Here is a 19299-nt window from a genome sequence, read left to right on the forward strand (position 1 = left end):
AGAAGAGAATATCATGTATCATCCATTAAACAGCTGATATGATGTTCAAATTTTTAAGTATAATAAAATCTCATTAATAAAAACACTGCTGAGAAGGAGAAAAGATGAACAAGACTGGGATTAGAGTGTGAAAGAAAACAGCACTGTGATTTAACGTGGAGGAGCCCATGCTTATGACATCGTAGACACTGGGCACTTTTTTCATATATTAGGGTATAGCCCAGACTGAACCATTTCCACACGGGCCAACTCACCCATAACAACTTAATTAAATGGCAAAGAGCAGACCCAAATATAAGTCAGAAAATCTGGGTTCTGAATTCTGTCATTCTTGAGCAAATCAGTTAACCGTCTTAGCCCTGCCTTCTCATATAAAACATAAAGCAACTACGTCATATAACCATGATTCCAAAGTCACTTCAGTTATTTAAAAACAGATAATTAAGCCTGACTTCAAACTAAAATAAAATCCATTAAGGTGTATTTTATAACTTGTAACTGTCTCAGGTGCATTTTTTATTGTATTATCTCTCTAGCAGCATTCAGCACAAAAAAGAAGAGCAGGTATAAAGAAACAGCTGTAATGAAGACCACCATTTTCTAAGCAAGTCAAGTCCCACCCAGCAAGAGCTCTTTTCACCACCACTTTCCTTGCCCATGGATCTCCCCCATCCCCTCCAAAGCCAAACTAATATCCCCAGATCAAAATTCTTGCCCCGGCACAATGAAAGGATTGTCTTTAAGTGACAACACACAGTTAAACTCTGGAATGATACTAACTTCTGATACGGAAAACTTCACAATTTATTTTTAAGAAGACACACAGCTAAAAGCTAGGTTCATTAATCCTATATAATGAATGGACAGTGGCTGGGTCCTGGGAACATAGCACAAAGAAGTTCTAGGGATGGACCTTCAACTTAATCTGCCAAGGCTTAAAAAACCCTAATCTATAAGAATAATTTGGCTTTCCGGAAGACAAATGCACTTTTGACCTTTTGGAATTTATTTTCTGATACTCGGTGATGTTTATAGAATAAAAATAAAATAACAGCAGTAGCTTCTTACATATTATGCCTCTGCAACGCACAAGGCATTGTGCTAGGTAGTTTGCACAAATTATTTCTAGTTGTCACATAACCATAGCGGGTAGACAGCAGCCTTCTTTTACAAATGAGGAAACAAGGTTCAGAATGGCTGCATAACTATTCCCATTACACAAGATCACAGGGACCCTGAATTGCTGAGTTGGGATGTGAACCCAGGTATGTCTCCAGAGCCCAAGCCCAGCCTTTCCACTATAACACACTGACTCTCATGAATCTATGCTGCTGTTCGATTTACTTATTTTTAAAAAAAATTTTCGGTCGCGCCACGTGGCATGTGGGTTCTTAGTTCCCCAATCAGGGATCGGAACCACACTCCAGGCACTGGGAGCATGGAATCTTAACCACTGGACCGCCAGGGAAGTCCCGAAACCTAACAATTCGAAATCTACTGAATAGATTAATGGAAGGTGTCAGAATTAATGAAACATAGGATAAGAAAAAAGCTCGGCAGCTGACTTAAAAAAAAATAATTTCTAAGTTTGTTTCATTAACACTCCATTATACAATCTGACCATTCTCTCATATACTGATTACAATCTAGTCATAAAATTATGATTTTAATACTTTCACTTTTAACGTTCATAAATCTAGCAATCACTCGTATATATTATATATGAATCACTCAAGTTCTGGCTCATCACCAAGGCTCTAGACGACATATTTAACCTTAGGAAGTTAGTATGAATGGCCAGCACTGATTTACAACACACCAATTCCAAAACAACAGCCAAGGAGCCATACTAACCGAAAAACAGGTACTAATAATACTGCAAACTGCCGCCCACTCCTAGTGTTCCGGGTCCACGTTATCCTCATCTTCTTTTCTCCCCCACAGCACGTACTGACTTTTAACACATGACATAAATTTACTCATATACTGTTTATTATCTGTTTCCCCTTATAAAATGTAAGCTCCAAGAGGTAGGAGAGGGACTCTGCTTAGCTCACTGATGTATTTCCCAAGTACACAGAACACTGCCTACTCGGAACAGGTGCACAAATATTTGCTCAGTGAACAGCATGCTTTGTCAACCCCTCCCATCGCTGCTTCCTGCCGCTCACTTGAGTCATCTCCCCTAATTCCTGGGAGCTGAGGTTGCAAGAACACTAATGTCAAACCCCAGGCCACCTGAATCATCACGCGAGGCTAAGGAGCACAGTGGTGTTTTTTAAGACCTGGATTACTCTTCACCCTTAAGAGGCAATGCAAGTTAGATAAGCGTCTATAAAAGAAAAAGTATTCCAATTTTTAAAACTCACTGATTTAATTAAAAATTAAACTTACCTTTCCACAATCCATTCTGGTCGAATTACTTTTTCTCCCTTTAACTCTTTAATTTTGGCATTAGGAAGATTTGTGGCAATGATGTGTGTTGTTTTGGATCTGGAATAATACACATGATATTGGCCTCCATGCAACATCATTAGCTTTCTCAATTCCTCAGCAGATGGATCTGTAAAATTAATAATAAAACATGTTACAAGTTTTACATTAAGAAAGTAGAGCCCTAGCTGAACAATCCCTTAAACAGGATGATTTAAAGAACGTATCACTGGTATACTTTCTCCTTGGCTGTGTTGCCAGTAAACAAGTTGGGAGGAAAATCACAAAGTGATAGAGCTATTTTGCCTTAGCACATCCGACTCTCCTGGCTGCTAAAGGCACAGTCAACCAACACAAAAACATCTACTGCCAAGCAATGCCCAGAAAAGCAGACAGACACCTCGAGTAATGAATTAAATACTGATAATAGAGCAAATATTTAAAAAATTTTGACATTTAGCTATACTGACCTTGACATTTTTATCTTATATTTAAAAATACTTACTATGAGCAGACTTACTGTAGAGCTTATTAGACTTTACTCCTGTGAAGCTTAATAATTTAAACTTTTATTTAAAAAATATAAGGGTTTCCCTGGTGGCACAGTGGTTAAGAATCCGCCTGCCAATGCAGGGGACACGGGTTCAAGCCCGTTCAAGCCCGTTCATCCCACATGCCGCAGAGCAACTAAGCCCGTGTGCCACAACTACTGAGCCTGCGCTCTAGAGCCCGCGAGCCACAACTACTGAGCCCGCAAACCTAGAGCCCGTGCTCCACACAAGAGAAGCCACCTCAATGAGAAGCCTGCACACCACAACGAAGAGTAGCCCCCGCTCGCTGCAACTAGAGAAAGCCCGCGTGCAGCAACGAAAACCCAACACAGCCATAAATAAATAAATAAATGTTTCTTTCAAAATGTGTAAAAAGATGATTGCCTTAAAAAAAATTTTTTTAATAAATAAATAAATAAAATAAAAAAATAAGATTCAGTTTCCTAATACAAACTTGCATCAAAGCCAAAAAATAAAGTTAACCAAAACAAAGTAAGAATTGCAGACCAAGAAGCACTCTTTTTTTTCCCCAATTTTGTTTCAAATTATTTTATTCTTAATAAAACTATAGAAAAATATCTTAAACAAGAATCAATGTGGTTTATGCTTTCCCATAAAAAAATGTCTGACTCACTAAAGTTATGTTATGACAGGCATTACTAGTATCACATGAAACTAATGATTTTCCACAGCTTCCCTGTTTCTTTCATCTATTAACCTAAGGGAAACTCTGTACCACACTTCTCCTAGCAACAGCTGTACCTGGGGGTGAGGCTGGGGGTGGCCTCCACAGGAGGCTTGTGTATCTACTTTGTTATTCAAGCAACAGATTTTCTTTAAACACAAATAATACAGGTCCAAGTATTTAAATAAGTACTTTTATTATAATAACAATCTAATTCAGTGAGTTTTGGTCTTTAGAAGAAAAAATATGTTCCCTCTATACCGATTTTGGTAAGAGTTCTGATCATGAACAGATGTTGAATTTTATCAAATGCTTTTTCTGCATCTATTGAGATGATCATGTGGTTTTTGACTCTTCTTTTGTTAATGGGGTGTATCACATCGACTGACTGATTTGTGTATGGTGAACCATCCTTGTGACCCTGTGATGAATCCAACTTGGTCATGGTATCTGATCTGCTGTGCTGTTGGATTCGGTTTGCTAATATTTTGTTGAGAATTTTTGCGTTTATATTCATTAAAGATATTGGCCTGTAGTTTTCATTTCTCCAAAGAAGACATAGAGATGGCCAACAGGCACATGAAAAGATGCTCATCATCACTAATTATTAGAGAAATGAAAATCAAAACTACCATGAGGTACCACCTAACACCAGTCAGAATGGCCATCATCAAAAAGTCTACAAACAATAAATGCTAGAGAGGATGTGGAGAAAAGAGAACCCTCTTACATTGTTGGTGGGAATGTAAATTGGTGCAGCCACTATGGAGAACAGTATGGAGGTTCCTCAAAAAACTAAACATAGAGTTGCCATATGATCCAGCAATCCCACTCCTGGGCACATACCCAGACAAAACTTTAATTCAAAAAGACACATGCACCTCTATGTTCAGAGCAGCACTATTTACAAAGCCAAGACATGGAAACAACCTAAATGTCCATCAACTGATGAACGGATAAAGAAGATGTGGTATACACACACACACACGGAGGAATATTACTCAACCATAAAAAAGAATGAAATAATGCCATTTGCAGCAACATGGATGGACCTAGAGATTATCATACTAAGCAAAGTAAATCAGAAAGAGAAAGATAAATATCATATAATATCGCTTTATGTGGAATTTAAAACACGACACAAATGAACATATCTTAAAAACAGAAACAAACTCACAGACATAAGAGGACAGACTTGTTGTTGCCAAGGGGGAGGGGGGTTGGGGAAGGAAAGATTGGGAGCTTGCAATTGCAAGCTAGTATATACAGGATGAATAAACAACAAGGTCCCACTATATAGCATAGGAAACCGTATTCAATATCCTGTGATAAACCAAAATGGAAAAGAATATATACAACTGAGTCACTTCGCTGTATAGGAAAAATTAAAACAACATTGTATATCAACTATACTTCAATAAAATATATTTAAAAAATGAAGAAGAAAGAAAGCTAACAAAGCACATACAGACATGCCAGGTTTGATTACTTCTTGTTAAATTCTTACAGTGTAGAATTCATCTGTTGTTACTCACTGCACCTACTGGAGCTGCTCAGTAAAAATATGTTAACTACATATGCACGTCACATATATAAATTTTTCTAATTGCCTCATTAAAAATAGTAAAAAATTAATTTTAATGTTTTTATTTAACTCAATAAATCCAAAATATTATCATTTCAGCATGTAATCAATATATAAAATTGGGGTATCTCACACTCTTTTTCTCAAACTAAGTCTCCAGAATACAGTATATATTTTGCATTTACAACACACCTCTATTTAGACTAGTCACATTTCAAACGCTTATTAACACACGTGGCTAGTGGCTACTAAACTGGATAGCGCACTGGAAAGAGAAATGAAAACAACTTTCAAATAAAAGTAATTCAAAATTCATAATTGAAGGTTTTCAGGGGCTAGGGAATCACAGAAACTAAACTAGAGCATCATAATGACTTCACATACAATAGTGGAAACCGAACATCTGGCCAGTCAGGAATCTACTAAACTGTTACTTACTTTCTCTCCCTAAGATTAAAGCATTTGCTGATAAACAAAACTGATAAACCTCTAGCCAGACTCATCAAGAAAAAAAGGGAGAGGGCCCAAATCGATAAAATCAGAAATGAAAAGGAGACGTTACAACCAACACCACAGAAATACAAAGGATCCTAAGAGACTACTACGAGCAACTATATACCAATAAATGAACAACCTAGAAGAAATGGACAAATTCTTAGAAAGGAACAATCTCCCAAGACTGAACCAGGAAGAAATAGAAAATATGAACAGACCAATTACCAGTATTGAAATTGAATCAGTAATTTAAAAACTCCCCACAAGCAAAAGTCCGGGACCAGATGGCTTCACAGGTGAATTCTACCAAACAATTAAAGAAGAGTTAACACCTATCCTTCTGAAACCATTCCAAAAAGTTGCGGAGGGAAAACCACTTCTGAACTCATTTTATGAGGCCACCATCATCCTGATACCAAAACCAGACAAAGGGGACTCCCCTGGTGGCTCAGTGGTTAAGAATCCACCTGCCAATGCAGGGGACACGGGGGGTTCAATCCCTGTCCAGGAAGATCCCACATGCCGAGGAGCAACTAAGCCCGCGCGCCACAACTACTGAGCCCGTGTGGCACAACTATTGAAGCCCGTGCACCTAGAGAGCCTGTGCTCTGCAACAAGAGAAGCCACCGCAATGAGAAGCCTGCACACGGTGACGAAGAGTAGCCCCCGCTCGCCGCAACTAGAGAAAGCCCACGTGCAGCAACGAAGGCCCAACGCAGCCAAAAAAATAGTCAGTAGACACTGTCATTCTAGTAGCACCGATATATATATCAATTTTATTAAAAAACATCCACCTCTTTGTAGAACAAAAGAAAACTGTCATTTACTGCTTTATAATCATAAGCAGGTAAAAAGAACTGAGGAAAGAAAATTAACATTAATTTAGCACCTATTCCACTCATGTACTTTCCATACTTTATCTCACTTAATGCTCACCACTGGTGATTCCAAGATTGGAATTCAACAACAGAGTCTTGGCATCACAAGTTCTCTGTGAGATGATTATTGTCATTTCAATGTTATTCTTACCAAAAACAAAAAACAAGCATATTCTGGATAATTTGGATAACCGTGATTTCATTGCGCAGGTTTTGTTTATGAAGGTACTGGTGCTGTCAGGGACTGCTTTAAATGTCATGTGCTAATGAAAAGAACAGAAACAAACTTAAGGTGCAAGTGATGCATCTTCACCAAATGAAGACCAAAAATGTCATGGTACAATGTTCAAATGTTGATTATGTAGTGACAGAACAGACAACATCAGTGGGGGGAAAAGGTCATTAAAAAACACATTTGCTGGATATCCACATGCAAAAGAATGAAGTTGGACCCTTATCTGATACCATACACAAAAATTAACTCAATGGACTAAAGACCTAAATGTTAAGACCTAAAACTATAAAACTCTTAAAAGAAAACACAGGGGAAAAGCTTCATGACATTGGATTTGGAAATGACTTCTTAGATATGACACCAAAAGCACAGGCAACAAAAAGAAAAACAGATTAAGTTAGACTACGTTAAAATTCAAAACTTCTGTGCATCAAAGGACACAATCAACAGAAGTAAAAAAGCAACCTGTGGAACTGGAGACAATATTTGCAAATCATCTATCTAATAAGGGGTTAATAGTTAGAATATATAAAGAAGTATTTCAACTCAACAACAACAAAATAACCCAATTTAAAAATGGGCAAAGGACCTGAATACACATTTCTTTAAAGATGATATACATATGGCCAACCAACATATGAAAAGATGCTCAACATCACTAATCATTAGAGACATGCAAATCAAAATCCCAATGAAACATCCTTTTAACCCAAAATTCTTAGCTCCTCAGCATCCTGAATGAGGTTTTTATAAAGGAGACCAACTTCAGATAAAAGAGGACTGTAACACGGCAACATTTTCAAGTTTTAATAAATCTAAAAACAGGTTCTAAAATGCATCTTATAGGTTGAACAACGTATACACCTTTCCTTTCTATGTTACATGTATCCTTTCTTGACAAAGCACAAGATACATCAAAGAACATCTGATCAACAAGAAAATAATTTTTACTTAAACTGTGTTTCTCGCTGAATAGGACTGTGCAGTTTTAAAAACTTAACAGGTATCTTGGAAAGAAAGCTTTGCAAATCCGTTAACACCCACAGTCCATAACACTCCTACTGTTAATTTTACAGAACATTCTTTGAGAATATTCTGTATGCAATCAAATTTTAGCATTAACTAAAACCAACCACAGAAAGTAAGAGACAGGTAAGCACAGAAAAGGTAAAAGGCACATATTAAACACTGGACCACGACTTAGGCCTAAAGCTCCACATGTGAAATTCCACCACAGCAAACGCCATCACATAACATCAGAACAGCCACTGAAAGACCACTGTGACGTCTCTGGGCACAGCTTATCAAAGTTTTGCTCATCTGGTTAAAACACATTCCATAAACAAAGTTTTAAAATCTTGTGCAAAAGCTTTCCTTGATAGATCTCTATTGAGAAAGCAGTCATCCTCTGTACCATTTCATCCTGCATGTCCAAAGAACTTGATTAATGTGGCTGTGTCACATATATGCTAGAAAGAAGTAAGCCAATGGCTGCTTATACCTCCTTTGGTCTTACAGTAGTTAATATCTTTCATTATTTCATTTGAGTCTCACAATCCTATAAATTATAAAGGTAATTTAGCATAGTTTACTGATGAGGAAATAGAGGAAAATTAGAAGACTTGTGCACAATCACCTAGCTATTGTGCAGACCCCTTTGTCTTCTGACCCCTGGACAATACTCTTTCTCCAGTAGCCATGCTTACTCTCTTTTCCTCTCTCCTCCCTAAGTACATCAGACTTACAAAATTCAACTAAAAGCCACATACACTCAACCAAGTAAAAACCAAAGCAAAGTCTCAAAAGCCTAAAGAACACATTTTTGAGTACCTAATAGGTGCAAATACCTATCAGACACTGGCAAAATTACAGGGGGTGGTAGAAATTAATACAGTAAGTCTCTCCCATGTAGGAGGTTAAATTCCTACATCCCTGGATTCACACCATCAGTCTCGCAGGTAACAGGAGGAGATACTATGTATATATCCATAGAAAATAATTCCTGGAAGGTATCCATTTCAAAAAATTAGATTAGAGCATTAAATGGACTCTTTTCCTAAATCACCATATTCACATGCTCAGAAAATTATCAATGTTAAGGTTAAGTTTTCAAACAAATCCCTACCACTTCAGATATAAGTCTGTTATACTTGTATATTCCCTTGATTTATTTTGCAAATCATACCCAGGCCTGCCCTGCTTTTCCACAAACTTCAGCAGTGCCTAAGTCACCAGACCTGGTCTCTTACCCACCTACTGAAAAAAGCAGAAAATTACCAGAACGCCTCTTTCCATATTCACTGTCCTGATCCAACTCCACAGAAGAGCAATTACAGCTCCCTAGACTTGAAGCACTAGCTCACCCGGAGAGCTTTCACCAAAATAAACATGCCCAGGGCCTATTTCCCAGAGATTACAATTCAGTTAAGCCTAGAGTGTGGCCCATTTCTTATTTAAAAACTACCCATTTAAGAAAACTGAGTTGAATTAGCATATGAGTGAACACATTTTAACATTCTGATGTACAAACACAAAACTCTGCTATTCATTCGTAGGCTCAACTAATATTTATTGAGAATCTTACAATGTGCCGGGCAGGCTTCTAGGCCCTGGTACTCTCAGCTGTGCTCCACAGCACTCTTATTTCACTGGGCAGACAGAAAGTAAGTCAGATAAATACCAGTTCAGGAGCAAATAAATTCTATGAAGAGAAATGAAGCTGGGTAAGGGATTAGAAAGCAACTGGGTGGCAAGATACATGTATTTTACATAAGGCTGGTCAGGGAAAGTCTCCTGGAGAAGGCAACATCTGACAGAGCTCTGAGGGGTGAAGACCTGGAGGAGGAGGAGCCAACTGGAGGCCCCGCAGTGTTCTCTCTGATCCACATCTGGCCAGGGTCACCACACCGAACGGGCTTTCTGACTCCCCAAAACTCAGTACATAAATAAGACCTGGCAATACAAGACAAAACTCAGGTGTCAAAAGTAAATGTTTCTAGCAATAAAGCTATGAAATGTATATCCTGTGGACCGGTTTCAGGAAGGAGGCAAATCTAATTTAACTGGGTCTTAAGGGATGAACATGATTCCAGTTCGCAGAAGTGAGGGAAGGAGCTTTTCATCAGAGCGAGAGCACGAACAGCAGCACAGGAAAGAGAAAGTACAAAGACGAATCTAAAACATCAGAACAATCCTGTTGACCTGAATTAGAGGATATAAAGGTGAAAACGGAGGTTACGGTCAGGACAAGAATGCCTTTCCCCATTCTCGTCTAAAAAACACCTTACTTATCCAAGACCAGTTCAAAAAGTCAGTTCTTCTATGAAGTAATCACGCTAACCCTCAAAGGCAATTACTTCTACGTTGCCACCCACTTGGCTCTGTTCATGTCTAATGCCCAGAGATAACTTTTTTTGTCACAAAATCCACGTTCTCCATCACTGTCATCTCTGTTCAAACATAGTACCTAACACACAAGCAGCATACAAGATATATTCGTTGAATTAATTAACATAGGGTAAAATGGGATGAAAGGTCCGAAGATTGGAAAACTTAACAGAGTAAAGATGTTTATAATTCTCCCTAAATTGAGCTATAGGATTAATGTAATTCCTATCAAAATCTCAGCAAGGTATCTATTTTGTAGACACAGAAAAGCTTCTTCTAAAATTTATGTGGAAAAGCACAGGCCCTAGAAAATAGCTAAAACAACCTTTCCAAAGAAGAATAAAATGGCAATGATCACTCTACTCAGTATTATGGCTTACTATATAGTACAGAGGTACAGTAATCAAGACCACGTGGTACTGCTGAAAAGACACATATGTCAATGGAATAGAACATGGAACCCAGAAACATACCCACCCAAGTATGCCCAACTGACTTTTGAGCAAAGTACACAAGTAATCCAATGGAGGAAGAATGGCCTTCTCAACAAATGGTGCTAGCAAGTGGATATCCACAGGCCACAAACAAACAAAAATATTCAAATGGACCATGAACTTACATATTAAACATAAACTTATGAAATTTTTAGAAAAAAATAGGAGAAAATCTTTGGGATCTAGTACTAAGCAAAGACTTTTGACTTGAAAGCACAATCCATAAAAGGAAAGATTGATAAACTGGACCCCAACAAAATTAAAAACTTTTGTTCTGCAAAAGACCATGTGAAGAGGGTGAAAGACAAACCACAGACTGGGAGATAATATTTGCAAACCACATATCTGACAAGGAGTAGTATCTAGAATTATACAAAGAACTCTCGAAATTCAACAGTAAAAAACCAAACAATCCAACTGGAAAACAGGCAAAGGACATGTACAGACGTTTCACTGAAGAGGATCTACAGGTGGCAGATAAATACAGGAAAGGATGTTCAACATCTTTAGCCATCAGGCAAATGCAAATTAAAACCACCACGAGATACCACTACACATGTATTAGAATACCGAAATTAAAACAAACAAAAAAACCAACCTGTCTGTACAAAATGCTGGTGAGGATGTGGAGCAACTGGAATACAAATTAAAACCGATATTACTACATACCTATTAAATTTTTAAAATAAAAATCACTAAATGCGGGCAAGGACACAGAAACTGGATCACTCATAAATTGCTAGTGGGAATGTAAGTAATACAGCCACTTGGGAAACAGTTTTGCAGTTTCTTAGAAAAAAACGAAACATGCCAACTACTATATAACCCAGCAATCGCACTCTTTATGTTCACACAAAAACCTGTACACAAGGGGCTTCCCTGGTGGCGCAGTGGTTGAGAGTCTGCCTGCTAATGCAGGGGACGCGGGTTCGAGCCCTGGTCTGGGAAGATCCCACATGCCGCGGAGCGACTGAGCCCGTGAGCCACAACTACTGAGCTTGCGCGTCTGGAGCCTGTGCTCCGCAACAAGAGAGGCCACGGTAGTGGGAGGCCCGCGCACCGTGATGAAGAGTGGCCCCCACTTGCCGCAACTAGAGAAAGCCCTAGCACAGAAACGAAGACCCAACATAGCAATCAATCAATCAATCAATTAATCAATAAAATAAATCTTTAAAAAAAAAAAAAAAAACCTGTACACAAGGGTTCAGAGCCAAAAAGAGGAAATAGCCCAGAAGTTCTTAAATGGGTGAATGGTTCAACTGTGGAACACCCATACCGTGGGATAAAAAGGAAAAAACTACTGATGCACACAACAACTTGGATGACTCTCCAGCGTATTATACTGAGTAAAAAAGCCAATCCCAGGAAGTTATATACTATATGTTCTATGTATGTAACATTCTTGAAATGAAAAAAGTACAGGAATGGAGGCCAGACTAGTAGCTGCCAGGCTGAGAGCGAAGGGGAGTCGGTATGGCTCCACAAGGGAGGCAGGAAGGATCTTGTGTGAAAACGTTGTGTCTTGACCGTATCAATGTCGGTTTCCTGGTTGACACAGCACCATCTTCTAGAGCGGTGGTCCCCAACCTTTCTGGCACCAGGGACCGGTTTGTGGAAGACAGTTTTTCCCCGGAGGGGTGGGGGGGGGGGGGTGGGGGGGGCTGGGGGGTGGTCCAGGCGGTAACGCGAGAGATGGGGAGCGGCAGACGTAGCTTCGCTCGCACACCGGCCGCTCACCTCCTGCTGTGCGGCCCGGTTCCTAACAGGCTGCGGACGGGTATCGGTCTGGGGCCCCGGAATTTGGGGACCCCCGCTCTGTAAGATGTTACACTGGGGGAAACTGGGCAAAGGTTCATGGTCTCTATTTTTTCTGCATGTGATTCTACAGTCAAATTTTTTTTTAATTAAAAAAATGAGATGGAAGGCAAAGAAGTTATTAACCTTCGAAAGGAAAAGATGCTGTTTGGGAGAAAAAGAGAGATGAGAGAATGGGTTAACGGAGGCAGAGTATCCAGAAATGGGGGAATCTTATCTCTAAACTCAAGTTCAAAGCTAACTGTGTTGGAAGGGATGTGGGTTACCACAGAGAAGTTCAGATGGCAGAACTAGGAGCTTTAAAGGAATTAAGAAAACTTGGAACATCAGTTAAAGTCTATGAGGAGCAAGATTAAGAACCAACAACAACACAGTATTCCCTACTTGTCTCACTGCATCTAAAGCACTGTTCTTTTCTTGCTGATTTATCACAGAGACTGTTAGATTCTGTTTTATCTATAAACCTTCAAAAGTAGTCACAAAAAGTGAAAATTTTTCTAAAAAATTGTATCACCACAACTTGCATGTCCTTATGAAATTCAACATAAAGGAACTTTACTTAAAGAATTATAATGTAATCCTAACAATAACAAGAATAAAAATTAATATTATCTCTATCTTAAAGAAAAGGATAGGGACGATAATAGGTCCAAAAGAGAAAATGTCTTACAGTCACATAAAAATTAGTGATGAAAGTAAATTAGAATTCCAGATTCTCAACCACGGTAATGATTACTACAATATTCATTTTTTTCTCCCTCACACAGAGAATCTTTTTGTCTTCCTCTTACGTAAATAAGGGTGCCCTTGTAAATTGGGGACTTCCAAAACTTGCTGATGTAACGAGCAATGTTTATTTCTTTTTAGTTAACATCTTTAATCTTTTATAATGCATCTCAGGAAGGTCTGTGGAGCTTGAACGTTCTAAGATGCCTAAGTAGAAAAGGTGCATGTGAGTTTTCCCAAAGTCGCACCATCATTCGTTTTGAGATAACATTCTTAGACTAAATTGTCGATCACGCCTCCTAAAACTCAACCAGGCGACTGTATCAGCTAAATTAAAACTTAACTTTAATCAACAAGTACCCCCTGAGTGGTTATACCCATCACTGTAGAGGCACCAAGGACACAATGGTAATGAACATGTGGAAATGAAGCTCTTGCCCTTGTCTAGTAAACAGGCAACTACAATAAGATCTAATAAATGCCAAGATGTGAATAAATACAAGGAGCCGAAGCCCCACAGAACCTTGAGAAGTCACCCCCGCCGGTAGCAAGACAATCAGACACCCGAGGGGGAGTGCTAAACGGAGACCCTAAAAACGAGCGGGTATCAGCTGACTGAGAAGCGGGGAGGAAAAAACGTAACCGACCAACACAAATATTTATAGCCATTCACCTCAAAAATCACAAGAAGATGATCTTAAGAGGAGAGGAATCCTCAAGAGAATAAAAAGAAAACTTTGGCAGTAAAATCTGACAGCCAACAGACAAGTGATAACTGACGGGGCAGATCAGAGAAAGGTAAGATCTGCAAGACGGGCTGGCTGTGTGGAGACCCAGAAGACACTGCTTGGTGCCAGTGAAACCAAGAGAAACTCATGAAAACAGAGGCACCGGGCACCTCCAAGAGTGGGTTTGTGAACAGGATGTAAAACAGGAAGCCCACGGCTGAAACTGTGAATTAGAATTCCAGAACTCCTCTCCAACTCACAGTGAAAAACTATCCTGTCCCTTCCAGACACTGGACTCGATGACAACAGGCCCAGCAGGAGGCGAGAAGGGATGGAGAGGAGCAAAGAACACAGCAGGGAGGTTACACGGCACTCTACTCCCTGAACGGTGAGATTCCTGGCCCTCTCCTTCCCTCCTGGCCACCAGGACGCCGGCGGCTGGGTCTGCACCCTTCCCTAGCAAGAGTCTGGGAAATCTGGCACACACAGTCCACCCCCTCCTCCACCAGCCCAAAAGGACCTCCGGGTAATTACAGGTGAAGATTCGCCAATGAAGCGGCCCTAGCAGATGCCCCTCTACTGAAGCCCCCAGTTTACAAGCCCCACATGTGTGATGAGTTGTTTCAGCAGGAGGATCATAATTTTCCATTCCAAACCTCACCTGACTTTAAGGAACTATGTGCTTTGGAAAAATTTAAAGTAAGGCAGTGGCAGGCACAGGAGGAGGGAAAGGAAAGCTGAAGGAGGATGGTATCTAAGCAGAGGGTTTTACCTTCACCTTTTTTATATACAAGATAAATAATTAAAAACAGAATCTAAAACACATCGCTCCCCACGCTAATAAAACTACATGCCAAAACGGGGCACCTAAAAACTAAAAGGCACTCAACCTGTATATCCATTAACATAGATGGCGACTCCACTGAAGATTGCAGATGACGCTCCACCCTTCTGCACAGCAGCATCTGATCGAAACTGTTGCTCCAATTTCTGGACCTTGGCAGCCACGTACCCACCCTAGAATTAAAGAAAAGGTAAACTGATCACAAAAGTTCTATTTTTCTTCCCACCCTCCCCTTTTTAGAAAGAGATTTATATTTAAAAATTAATAATAAAAAGTCCTTATTCTGTGCCAGTAACCAAGGTATAAGGATGACATAAGAGATGACGGTAAGCATGAACCATGATGCAAGGCAACAGAACAGGCAGGTCAAGGGAGACTTTTCCCTCTGTCAACTCAATGTTTAATAATTCTATCACATGGTTACAATGGTAAAAGTTAGTTACGTTAAAAGAGGGAAAAGGTAAGTCAAGGTCAGTAAGTGTAATGCCACAAAATATTGTTCTTATCTACAAAATCAAGCAAAAGTTATACCAAAGCTTAAATCAATGAAAAATTTGACAAGTGGTCAGTAAGAATATATTTTGACTGGCTTCTACTATCTTCTGTGTATGGGAAGCTTAATGTTAATAAACTCAAGTAAAATGAAGCAGTTTGACAAACCAGTAAAGTCGTCCATACATGTAGATAAGAATACAATAAATGATTCAGCGGCTAAACTCTGGATCTAATCAATCTATTTGGTAGTACTACTAATATTCATAACACCAACCTCAAGAAGAAATAGAAACATTATTATTTTTGCTAAAGACCTTTACAACTCTATGAATTCAGCCACACCTTTCCTGAACATCGAAATAATTAAGGTTAATCGATCAAGACTCTATCAATTTTACTTTATCAATAAGGTCTTTAAAATAAAGCTGTAGGTGTCTAGAAGTGGTATATATTTTTTTCCAAAATGGAAATGACTTGTTTTTGATTATTCAAATACTACATGCTGTCAAAAACTTTTTTAAGAAAATTTAAATTAGCTGTGATCCCAATTCATTGCTAACATTTTGGGATCTTACTTTCAAAGTTATTTCTGTGTCTCAGAACACAGAGGTTTTACACAAATAGGATCATATGTAGTAACAGTCCTTTATAATACACCCTTTCGGTTAAGGCCGTCTTGCCAGGTTAAGAAGTATACAGCTAAATGATGGGTGTATACTGTTCCGCGGCAGAGAGATAATCCCCTATTACTGGATATCTACGTTTTACTGTTTTTCAGTATTATTAGCAATGTTGCAATAAAGTTATCATACAATAAATTCTGTGCACCAGAACATTTACTGCCTCAGGACAAAATTTCTCAAAGTTTAAGCTTTCAATACATTGTGAAAACACAAAGAGTTGGTGTCTAAAGTGATTTACAATTTAGAAAACGCCTTCCACCACATTATAAACTAAAAGAAGAATGAAAACTACCTAGACAGTTCAATGTAATTGTTTTTATTCTTTTAAAACACACCCATTTTTCCCAGTCATCCTCAGCTCGCTTCCTCCATCCACCTCGTCTCATGGTGGAGCTTCTGTATTAGGGGAAGAAAGAAATACATCAATTTCACAACAAAAGGTACTACTAATTGATATCTTATTTCAATATCAAGAAAAATGAGAAATTAAAATAAATTCAAATGTTCAATTCATAAAAGTTCAAAATATCATACTGAGGAAACTTTTTCCAAAGCATATCATTCTCTGGCTTCAAAAGTGAAATTTGTTCCCCCCAAAACTCCTTACAGGTAGGTAAGTATCAGGTTTTAATTATAACTATTTTAAATTTTAATTTTAACAGGAAAAACTTTTATGCATTTCTGAGCATCAATCCTAACACCTTCCTACATAAAACATCACCAAATCCAACTAACATACTGTGCTTACTTGTTAACATTAATTAGTGTTAATGGAACCTAAGAAAACATTTTCCTTCATGCACTGCCCTATAATATGGTTCTTAAATTCTGTCTTTGTTATTACATACTGCACACTTAAGAGTACAGTCATAGTGTAATTCATCTATCATGCAAAGATCCTAAAAGAAGTCAATCAAAGCAACTAGGGGACATGACGCAGAAAGACTATCACCAATGATAAATTAGTAAATATGGCATTCTCCTTAAGGCAACACATGACCAACTATATACCATGAAGACACCAAAATGGCTCATCTCAAGTGTCAGCTCGCTTAGTGGTGAGCAAGGTATAAATCAAAGCAGGCATTATATGAAATTCCTTGTAAAGTCAAATTCTTCTAACCCAAATGGCTACATATTGGGACATGACTGCATTATTCTTCACAAAATTAATATGATCTCCATTTAAGTATTTTTCTTCTAGTAATTATATAGGTTAATATCAAAGGGTTACCATACACCACTGGAGAAGCCTTATACATCATCCAAGATAAACTGGCTTTGATACGCTTTAAAAAAATCTTTTATTGAATAACACCTTAAGATAGCCACACTTCATCCACACACATCAGCAGATATTTTCTTTCAAATATTTCTATTCTTAGTATATACAGGATTTATAATTTCTCCTTGCTGACTTTATATTAATTATGAATTTTTTACTGTCTACTCTTAATAGGTGACTGAAAGATCATGCAGAGAGAGTCAGAGTTGAGTCCAACAGAGAGACAAGGGGCAGGTGGAAAGGGTTGAGAGCAGGAGGCAAAGTGATTAACCCTGATCAGGCGCTGTGGATGCTGGAGGAGAGAAGGGCTGCTTTGCTTTGTTTTGCCTTTTTAAGTTTGACGAAGGTAAGGGCATGGCCACCCAATGTGTTCACCCTGAGTCACGGGACTGCCATCAGTGCTGTTCAATACTTCTTCTGATTTCAAGAGGCTCACTTTGTCCAGTCCCTCAAGACTTTTCTCCCTTATCTTAAAGGAGTCTGGGAAATGTGTTAACACACAGTTCTTGACTTCATATAAACTCTGACTCCACACATCTGCTCTTACAAGTAAAGAGTGTGGGAGTTCTGGCCACTGTACATTAAGAATGCATACTCACAGGGGCTTCCCTGGTGGCACAGTGGTTGAGAATCTGCCTGCCAATGCAGGGGACACGGGTTCGAGCCCTGGTCTGGGAAGATCCCACATGCCACGGAGCAAGTGGGCCCGTGAGCCAGAACTACTGAGCCTGCGCGTCTGGAGCCTGTGCTCCGCAACAAGAGAGGCCGCGATAGTGAGAGGCCCGCGCACCGCGATGAAGAGTGGCCCCCGCTCGCCGCAACTAGAGAAAGGCCTCGCACAGAAACGAAGACCCAACACAGCCAAAAATAAAATAAATTTATAAAAAAAAAAGAACTTAAAAAAAAAAAGAATGCATACTCACAAAAATTATCTGCAACTATTAATCTGCTAAATGAACATAAATTAAAGAACAAAATACATTTAAAAAGTTTAATTCATCTGGCCATCTACTTAAAAGCCTCATTTATTTAAGATCTACCAGGTACCTGTTGCAAAAGGCCAATATGAAAATCTTTATCGATAGTTTAATGAGTGTAAACCACTATGAAACAAAATCATTTTTTAAAAAAAGTTTTAAAGGTCCTTCCCCCATTCCAAAGTAAAACAGCTATCCCAGACAAATGTTTAAAGTTTTGAAAAGTGAAAGGAATGAAGGACTGAAGATGTAATTTCATCAAATTTCAAAGAATATAATTTGACCTATGTACAGCAAACTCCTATTGGTCCAGGATTCAATTAACATCAAGAAAAGGAAAAAAGAAATAAACATATTTCATTTTACACATTCAAATTCTACTTTTGAGAAAATCCCATAACAAACAGTGAACTAGGTAATTTGGACCTACCCTCCCACTGAGGAGGAGGAAAGCCAGACAAAACATAGTTTTAAAAAACTGCCTCAAGACACAGAAGGCCTAGCAAATAATGAAAAATCACTGAGCCAAGATTCAGCAGATGACAGAGGAGACCTGCCACCTCACATCACCTCCCCTAACTGGGAGACCCTTTCCCTCTGAGGCATCTGGCAATTCTCAAGGAGTGGCTGAGAACAAACACAGAGCTAAGGCAACAACAGCTAGGGCTCTCTTCCTAGGACAGAGCTCTCACAGCTGGGCGTAGGACCCCAGGATCAGAGTAAACTGGAGGCAGGCCAACCAGAGTATCCTGCCCCAGGTCATCTCAGTCTCCGAAAGCAGATGCAGGTGACCCCAGGCTGCCCCATGAGTGCCCCACAGCACCTGGCAGAAGGAAATGTGGATCCTCTGAGGATGAGACAACTTCCTAAACTTCATATATTTCTACAAATGAGTTTGCAAATATAGTATCTGGTACACAAATAAAAATCACCAGGCACACAAAGAAATGATCACATGAACCAACAGAAGAAAAAAAAAAACCAACAAACAGACCTACAGAGA

At 39.0% G+C, this 19299-nt stretch overlaps 1 protein-coding gene across 4 annotated transcripts in view; it reads right to left on the bottom strand.

Annotated features, from left to right (window-relative positions):
* The window catches only part of REV1 (REV1 DNA directed polymerase), an 81470-nt gene that overhangs the window by 43292 nt on the left and 18879 nt on the right, over window positions 1-19299 (bottom strand). For 2 of the 4 annotated variants that reach the window (XM_068564992.1, XM_068564991.1), the window contains exons 2-4: window positions 16370-16430; window positions 14903-15029; window positions 2395-2563 (exon numbers count right to left, since the gene is read on the bottom strand). In XM_068564992.1, the coding sequence (XP_068421093.1) occupies window positions 2395-2563; window positions 14903-15029; window positions 16370-16420 (347 nt within the window). In that variant the 5' untranslated portion in view covers window positions 16421-16430. Of the gene's footprint in view, window positions 1-2394; window positions 2564-14902; window positions 15030-16326; window positions 16344-16369; window positions 16431-19299 lie in introns of those variants that run through there. The other 2 variants (XM_068564994.1, XM_068564993.1) reach the window with 2 other exon arrangements.

The sequence above is a fragment of the Eschrichtius robustus genome, chromosome 15 (genome assembly GCF_028021215.1).
Source record: "Eschrichtius robustus isolate mEscRob2 chromosome 15, mEscRob2.pri, whole genome shotgun sequence".
In the NCBI taxonomy this organism is placed as follows: domain Eukaryota; kingdom Metazoa; phylum Chordata; class Mammalia; order Artiodactyla; family Eschrichtiidae; genus Eschrichtius; species Eschrichtius robustus.